The sequence below is a fragment of the Solenopsis invicta genome, chromosome 3, assembly GCF_016802725.1.
Source record: "Solenopsis invicta isolate M01_SB chromosome 3, UNIL_Sinv_3.0, whole genome shotgun sequence".
Taxonomy (NCBI): domain Eukaryota; kingdom Metazoa; phylum Arthropoda; class Insecta; order Hymenoptera; family Formicidae; genus Solenopsis; species Solenopsis invicta.
In genome coordinates this window covers 11,770,562-11,780,151 of record NC_052666.1, presented here as the reverse complement: position 1 = coordinate 11,780,151, position 9,590 = coordinate 11,770,562, and the positions used below count along the sequence as shown (strand labels likewise).

At 32.4% G+C, this 9,590-nt stretch overlaps 1 protein-coding gene across 1 annotated transcript; it reads left to right on the top strand.

The window, feature by feature from the left end:
* Positions 1 to 3,675: 3,675 nt before the first annotated feature.
* On the top strand, positions 3,676 to 7,996 carry LOC105205437. Its single transcript, XM_039447577.1, has 5 exons — positions 3,676 to 3,820; positions 4,264 to 4,701; positions 4,936 to 5,935; positions 6,056 to 6,905; positions 6,980 to 7,996. The coding sequence occupies exons 1-5, from the start codon at positions 3,676 to 3,678 to the stop codon at positions 7,994 to 7,996; spliced, it is 3,450 nt and encodes a 1,149-aa protein (XP_039303511.1).
* The last annotated feature ends 1,594 nt before the right edge of the window (positions 7,997 to 9,590 follow it).

Sequence of the window (9,590 nt, the reverse complement as noted above, 5' to 3'; positions counted from 1 at the left end):
TCAATCCAATAATAAAATATTTGATATTGTTAAAATGCTGTCAACTAAAGGCGCAATTAGTTATGTTTATAAGACTTGTGCAGAAATATTGTTAAAATTTAAGAAACCTGAAGGCAATATTGTGAATTGTGAGTCAAATGTTAGCAACATTATTAACGAGTTATTTCATGATGAACTTTCCATTACCACGAATCAAATTTGCAATATTTGTAAAGATACAAAAACGAGGATTAAATCAATATTAGAAATTGATTTGATCCCATTATACAAAAAAGGTCTAAAAGGACTTCAAGAATCGCTAAACCAATATTGTCAACAAAAGCCTCCAACGTGTAACACATGCAATGAAGAAAAAACATGTGTTTTTGATCACGGATCTCATTTATTTCTTGATATTGAAGCCATACAATGGACTATTCTCGCCAAAAGATCAGGATTTTCAAGTACCAACGTGAACTTTCTTTGGAAGATATACCAGATAATTTGTACTTTGGTAGACACTTTTACAAATTAGTAGTTGCCATTGAATATATTGCAGCAAAAAATAAGAATGGTATATCCCACTATCGAGCATTAATTTTAAGAAATCGAAAAATGTTTGGTTCACGGGAACTTCACGACGGTCTATCCCCCACGGCAAAACCACGTAAACTTAATAAACAGGAAAAAACAAAACAAAAAAGATGCATACCTGTTCTTTTTTACGTAAAGTCTGATACAACTCATATTAGTGTTTAACTTATTTAAGATTACATAAAAAAATCATAATATGACTAGCAGATTTTTTAACTTACATTTTATATAATAAAAAATATTTCAAGTATATAATAATAATAATATTCGTTTAAAAAATATTCGTAATTACAAAAAAAATTGACACTTGTTACTTTTTTTTATGCGATTATGATTCAAAAATACAACATGGAATGGTCTTAATCACATTTTTTTTATGTTACTAATTGTAAGTATTAAATATATTTAAGTTGAAAATGAATAACAAAAAACACAATATGTGCAATAAACAATGTATATGTTATCTAACAAAAAAGTACATATAGTAATTATTTTATTTCATAAGATGAGTTCTTGTACAAAAAGTATTAAAAATAATTATGTAATGCACTTATTTTTTGTCACATTTTTAAATAAAAAAATTATACAATAAATTGATTTCTTATACATGATTTTATTATATTTTTTAAGTTCTAATTTTTTTGCGATTACAACAATACTGTAGAAATAAACTTTGTATTACAAATGCATGCATTTATAAAAAATTGATGTATAATTTTGATTATTAAATGTATTAAAATTAATATATTTAATTTAATGATATCATGTTCATATATATATATATATATATATATATATATATATATATATATATATATATATATATGTACTGAAACAACCTGTCGTGTGAAATAACCTCGAATAATTGTTGCTCAAATAGGATTCAGTCAACGTTCCAGAGGCAACCAATTCAAAGATACAAAATATTCCAATGAAGAATATAAAGTTCATTTGCTACATAGGATAATGAATAATTGCAATCGGACGATCACTTTAGATGCAAGCTTACATCATTAAAAATGATTATTTTACACGTAAGTTTACATAAATTAAACGATCATTGTGCACGTAATTTTAAAATATTTTTCAGCTGAGGTTTATTGTAATCTGCAAATCGGCGGATGCAATTATCAGAAACGTGAGGCCGGAAAAATTACAACATTTGAAATGTACTTATACAACAATTTCTATTTTTAAGCATGCTTACTTTAAACCTACAAAAAAATTCTTAAATTGCAAACAATTTTTACAAACAATTTTATATAAAAGTGTAATACCATTTGTGCTATTGTTACATAATAATTTATAACTGATTTAAAAAATTCAAAAATATACTTATTTTTAAACTATAAACAAAAATTCTTAAACTACAAAATATTACAAACGATTTCAGACTGAAATTTGATGCCATTTGAGCTGCACTTATTAAATAATTCCTTACTGTTATTTTTTTAAACCTATAGCATATTTATTTTTCAACTGCAAACAAAAATTCTTAAACTACAATCAACTACGAACGAAAACTCTTACACTACAAACAACTACAAACGATTTTTAATGACGATACGATGTAATTTTTTTTTTATTGTAATTTAATACCCAGCTATTATTTAATAATCAATTACAAACATTTTTTAACTACAAACAAAAATTTTGATACTACAAACAACTACAAATAATTTTATATAGAAATGTGATGCCATTTGTGCTGTAGTTATAAAATGATTCCCAACTGTTTTTTTTTAAATTGATAACGTTCTTATTTTTAAACTTTAAACAGAAATTCTTGAACTACAAACAACTACAAACGATTTCAGATTGAAATCTGATGCCATTTCAGCTGTAACTATTAAATAATTTTTTACTGTTTTTTTTTAAACGATAGCATATTTATTTTTCAATTGCAAACAAAAATTCTTAAACTACAATCAACTACGAACGAAAACTCTTACACTACAAACAACTACAAACGATTTTATATAGAAATGTGATGCCATATGTGCTGTAGTTATAAAATAATTCCCAACTGTTTTTTTTTAAATTGATAACGTTCTTATTTTTAAACTTTGAACAAAAATTCTTGAACTACAAACAACTACAAACGATTTCAGTTTGAAATCTGATGCCATTTCAGCTGTAGCTATTAAATAATTTCTTACTGTTCTTTTTTAAACCGATAGCATATTTATTTTTCAACTGCAAACAAAAATTCTTAAACTACAATCAACTACGAATGAAAACTCTTATACTACAAACAACTACAAACGATTTCAGGTTGAAATCTGATGCCATTTGAGCTGCAGCTATTAAATAATTTCTTACTATTTTTTTTTAAACTTCACGGAGGTGAGATATGTGAGTATAATTGCATGGTTAAGAAAATAATTATATTCATTATAATTGTAGTTGCCTTAACAATATAAAAATAGCTATTTTAATTTACATACATATCTTGATATGTATGTAAATTAAAATAGCTATTATTATATTAATAGTTGTGATTATCATAATTTATAGTAAAACATTTTCACAATTGATACAACTATACCTATAAGATTGTTCGTACTAACAATATGGTCCTATGTACTTTGTGCAAATAATTACTTTTACAATTACTTTTTTCAATTTTTTACTATACGTAAAGTAAATTTGAAGTTAGAAATGTTGTCCAATGTGCTATTAATACAGTCATACTTACTGCTCAAAAATTTTATTTAATTATTTTTAAACGATTATAATTGTTTTTATTATTTATTTTTTACTTATTTCTAATTATTATTACCACATACATAGTAAACAAATGTCAAGAAAATAGTTTTATTCATTACAATTGTAGTTGCGTTAACAATATAAAAGTAGTTATTTTAATTTTTTAATATACCTTGATATGTTACTATTATACTTCGTGTCTCGCCCTTCGCGATTACGAAGGTAGTCTCGCTACTTCATGCCTAACCAGCCACGACTTAAGAGCTAGATTTTTTAAACTTTCCGCCATTTATGTCCCGTGGCGGCCCCAGCTATTCTTCTTCTTCATTCGTTTTCTTTGTGCCGAGCAAGCTGCACGTGTTAAGAGCCGCTGAATCCTAGATTTGGTTGAAAATGGGAAAGCATAGGAAAAGATCACATAGCAGAGAAGAGGAAAACGATCAATTATGGAAAAAAATTAAAAGCCTCGAAAAACTAATCGAGTCACGGCTGCCGCAAAGCCCTAGAGATGTCGACGACAACGACAGCATTGACTTCGGTAAGATTCATAAAATCTCAACGAAACTAAACCCGGACGAGAGCCGGGACATAGTCTGTCATACGCGGAGGGTTGAGCTCGGACGAGAGCCGAGACATAACCTATCCTATCCTATCGCACGCTACAAGGTTGAGCTCGGACGAGAGCCGAGACATAACCTAAGTTTCACCGGACGATCTTATACGAGAGATAAGACGTGTTCCGAGTGCTTTTTTACGTGGTAAACTTGCACATTAGGCAAGACCAGAAGTGATCGAGTGTTACTATCTGGATCGCAGCACGGGCGCCGGTAATGACACTGGAAAGAGCGATCATCGCTCGCTCACTCGCTCGTTTGCTCGCTCGTTTGCTCGCTCGTTCTCCCGCTCATGCTCACAATGCTCTCACTCTTCGTGAGTCTGCAGCATAACTTCATTATGTTATCAGTATTTCATTAATTACAGGTTATCTAGACAATGACACTCAACCGAGCATTTATAAAGATCCTGCTTCGTCGGTGGTTCAGGTTGAAAATCCACCAACTGAACAAAATCAAAACATCAATCAAGATCAGAGTAAAGAGGATGAAGCCTTTGATTTAGATGACGAGACTTTACAAATCATTGGCGAAGAGCCTCCAACAAATAAAAAAGAGCTTGAAATTCATGTTAGCTTGGCCAATCGTTGGAACCCATGGTTGCAAGAAGGTTTAAAGAAAGAAGTAAAAGAAGAATTACTTGCAAAATATCCAAGAAGCGGTAACTGTTCTTTAGAGGCACCGATACTTAATCAAGAACTTACCACATTAAATGCTACAGTGGTAAAGAAGGACAGACTTCACGTTTACGCAAAATTTAGCTGGCTCAGCATTGTCAGCTCTTGCACCGGTTATAACGGAACTGGTAAATGTTAAAACAAAAGAATCTAGGAAAACACTCGGAAACCTATGGGACGCAGCAAAATTAATGGCAGAGATTTATCACTCTCAGACAATAGCACGAAGGGCTTGCATTTTACTATGTGTTTCAAAGCATATGTCGGAGCACTTATCTAAAAAGAAAACAGATAAATATCTCTTTGGTAAAAACTTGGGAGATAAAATCAAAGAAATTAAGATGATTAATAAATTGGGGCAGGATATCAAACCTCCAACTCAAAAATTACCATCCATTTCATCCAATTCGGTAAACTGGAAGGGCCCGTCTGCATTACAGAAGCCGGCAACGCAGACGGGCCACAAACAACGTTCTCAGCAGTCCAAAAAGTCAACGTCAACGGAGTCATCGAGGAAATCGTATTATCCGAGGTCGAGTCATTACCGGACTCACTCTCACAGACGCAGACACTACTAAAGCCCGGGGATGATCAGGTTTTTATCATAGCTGGCAGATTGTCAAAATTCAAAGAAACCTGGAAACTTATCACGTCGGACAAGTTCATATTAGAGACAATTGAGGGTTATAAAATACCTTTTGAATTTTTACCATTTCAAGATCAATTGCCTTTGGTAAGACAATGGTCATTGTCAGAGAATCTTGAAATACAGAAAGAGATCAATCGTCTCTTGGCAATTGGAGCAATTGTTCCTTGTGAGACAACAAAGGATCAATTTATTTCAGATTTCTTTTTAGTACCAAAACCAGATGGCAATTTTCGATTTGTTCTGAATCTTAAAAAATTAAATAGTTTTGTTGCAACAGAACATTTTAAAATGGAAGATTTAAGAGCTGCTTGTAATTTATTAGAACCGGAAATGTGGATGGCTACAGTTGATTTAAAAGAGGCTTACTTTCTTATTTCCGTTTATCAAAAATTTAGAAAATTTCTTCGTTTTTCCTTTGATAATCAACTGTATGAATTTACTTGTCTTCCATTTGGTCTTAGTTCAAGTCCTATGGTTTTTACAAAAATAATGAAACCAGTAATGAATTACTTACGGTCTCAAGGTTTTATATCAGTTATCTACCTAGATGACATTTTATGCTTAGGTGAAACGAGACAATTTTGCCAAACAAACGTACAGATCACTTGTGAACTTCTACAAGCGTTGGGTTTTAAAATTAATAAAGAAAAGTCAAGCCTAATTCCAAAAAAGGAATGCAAATATTTAGGATTTATACTAAACTCAAGGAATATGTCAGTAGAATTACCAAGAGAAAAGAAAATCAAATTATTTGATCAAATTTTAAATTTCAAAAATAAGAAAGTAAGCTCTATCCGTGATTTTGCACGTTTTATTGGTTCGTTAATTGCAAGTTGCCCAGGAGTTGAATATGATATGGTTCACTCAAAAACTTTAGAAAAAGCTAAATTGGAAGCATTAATAAAAAATGATATGGATTTTGATAAAAAAGCTAAGATTCCGAATTATATAAAAGAAGATCTAAATTGGTGGAAGGAAAGCATAATGCATTCTATAAAGAGAATAAAGACTTACAATTTTAAATTAGAAATCTTTTCAGATGCTAGCAAAACAGGTTGGGGAGCTTTCTGTAACGATAAAAGAGCCCACGGTTTATGGAGTTTCAAAGAATCAAAGTTACATATTAATCAGTTAGAATTGAAAGCTGCTCTTTTAGCAGTTAAATGCTTTACTAAGAATTTATCACATTGTGAAATTCTTCTCAGAATAAACAATACTACAGCCATGGCCTATATAAATAAAATGGGCGGTGCAAAAATTGATCACTTACACACAGAAGCCAAACGATTCTGGGATTGGTGCGAAAAAAGAAATCTTTGGGTACTTGCTGAATATATTTCTTCCAAAGAAAATGTAGACGCAGATGCTTTATCAAGAATATCTAATAACGACATCGAATGGGAATTAGCAGGCGATGCTTTTAGAAGAATAATAAGAGTCTTTGGAAAACCTGATATAGACTTATTTGCTTCAAGAATCAACAAAAAATGCGAAAAATACTGTTCATGGGAGAGAGATCCAGATGCAATGGCTATTAACGCCTTTACTATCAATTGGTCAGATAAAAATTTTTATGCATTTCCACCTTTTAGTGTAATTGCCAAGGTTCTCCGAAAAATAAAAATAGATAAAGCTGCGGGTATAGTAGTCGTACCTCTTTGGACTAGTCAGACGTGGTTTCCGGTTTTTCAAAGCTTGTGTAGAGGGTCATATTTAGAATTCAAACCAGATATCAATCTATTGATCTCTCCTTGTAGAACTCAACATCATCCCCTGGCTTCAAAACTTACCCTGGTTGCCGCCAAATTATCAGCGAAACGTTCAGACGAAAAGGTGCATCGGAAAAGACAGTGGATGTGATGTTGAGAGCGTGGGAGGAGTCGACAATCAAACAATATAACAGCGCACTAAAACTGTGGTGGAAATTTAATAATTTCGAGGAGAGTGATCCTTTTGATGTGACAATCCCCAAAGTGCTCAATTTTTTAACTGAAAGATATCAAAATGGAGCTAATTATGGAACCTTGAATTCAACAAGATCCGCATTGGCGATGATAGCTGATACGGATATCGCAAACAACGAATTAATCAAAAAATTTATTAGAGGAAGTGGAAAAACAAGGCCAAGTAAACCTAGATATGATTCAACTTGGGACGTCGACCCAGTCTTAAAGAAATTAGAAGAATGGTTCCCATTGGAATCGCTTAATTTGAAACAACTGTCACAAAAATTAGTTCTACTACTAGCTCTTGGTACAGCACACAGACTCCAAACATTAACCTCAATAAAAATTTCGAACATCAACAAATACAACCAAGGATTGGAAATAAATATTTCAAACAGAATCAAAACAACAAAAATAGGCAACAAACAACCAGTTCTAAAACTGCCTTTCTTCAGTAATAAACCTGCTCTGTGCATCGCAGGAACATTATTACATTATTTGGAGATCACAAAAAGCGTGAGAAATGGAGAGGATAAACTTTTTATTTCCTTTCACAAACCACATAAAGTTGTAAAAGAAGATACCCTAGGCCGTTGGATAAGATCGAGTCTCATTTCTCTAGGAATAGACAGAAGATTCACAGCACACAGCACTAGACATGCGTCAACATCAAAAGCTTATCAGAAAGGAGTAAGCATTGAAGAAATTAAGAGAGTAGCTGAATGGTCCTTAAATTCAAAAGTGTTTGCGGATTTCTACAATAGACCGATAAAAATCCAACAGAACACCTTTGCCCAAAAGGTGTTATTGTCCTCATCGCCAAAATAAAAAAGGTCTTTTATATTATAATCCTGTATTTCTATTGTTGGTTTTAATATATATATTTAGTTCTATATTGAATTATTGAATAGATATAAAATGCAACTGAATTTCTCTATATTGTTCAAAAAACTTAAGCTCTAAAGATCTACCTTCGTAATCTCGAAGGGCGAGACACGAAGTATAATTGGGTGATCAACCGAACCGCCAGGGGCGGGTGAGAGTTGATCTGAATTATACGAGTGTCTCGCCCGAGAGATTCCCACACCTTATTCATTTGACCCCCCCCCCCAAAAAAAAAAAAAAATTTTTTTTTTTTATTACTCTGACTGGTTTTTTGAACAATAAACTCTAAACGGAATGAAGAAGAAGAATAGCTGGGGCCGCCACGGGACATAAATGGCGGAAAGTTTAAAAAATCTAGCTCTTAAGTCGTGGCTGGTTAGGCATGAAGTAGCGAGACTACCTTCGTAATCTCTCGGGCGAGACACTCGTATAATTCAGATCAACTCTCACCCGCCCCTGGCGGTTCGGTTGATCACCCAATATTAATAGTTGTGATTATTATAATGTATAGTAACACATTTTTATAGCTGGCAGAACTATACATATAAGGTTGTTAATACTAACTTCTAAGGTTGTTAGAACTAACAATATAGCAATAATGATATAGCAATATAGCAATAATATAGAAATAACTACAAAAATGGGCCTCTTAACTATAATTTTTTAACAATGCAATTATATATAGTGCATAAATATCATATACTTTTTTCTCTGTCTAGTAATTTACTAAAATACGTTACGCCATTTTAAAAGCTTACCCTGATAGCAATGCATGTTTTGCAAAATCAAGCAACTTAATTAATGCTAAGCATGAATTTTTCGACTAGTTGCTGTGTATTTGCTGAAAACGTAATGCATAGTCCTACATATTCAACAACATGAGAGCAAATTTGAGACATTTTATGTCAGCAGATTCAAAGCAAACGGAGAGTAACTGTTGCTTATACTGTTGCCAACAAAATGACTTCTATTTGTGGAAAACATTTTGCTTTATCAATCATTTTCAACAACATAAGAGCAACGATAATAAAAAAAAAATAATGATGCTGTGCTTTTGTCGTGTATTTGTTAAAAACATTAAATATATTAATTATTGTCTTGTAGTCAAATAAAATGTTGAAAATGATTTGTGTGTGTGTGTGTGTGTGTGTGTGTGTGTGTGTGTGTGTGTGTGTGTGTGTGTGTGTGGGGGCGCGTGTGCGTATGTGATTGTGCGTTTGTGCGAGCGTGTGTAATGTAATAAATAAACAGAAGTAAATTAATTATTTACTTGGCTATCAGATCGGATTGAAATGGATTTAACAAGTGAGTGCTGGCATCACCGCTAGATGGCCACGCCGCGGGGGATTTTCTCGTGAGTCAAGTGCGGCCACAGGCATTATATCTATGTGCCACCGCAGCGAACACCCTAGCTCATACTTTTGTGAGATTTTACGACTTGCTTGTTGTAAGCTCGAGACGAATACTTGCTCTCGTTCTTTTCAAATATGACGTTTGTGTGGAACATTGGTCCACATAAAATTTTATATTTTTATAT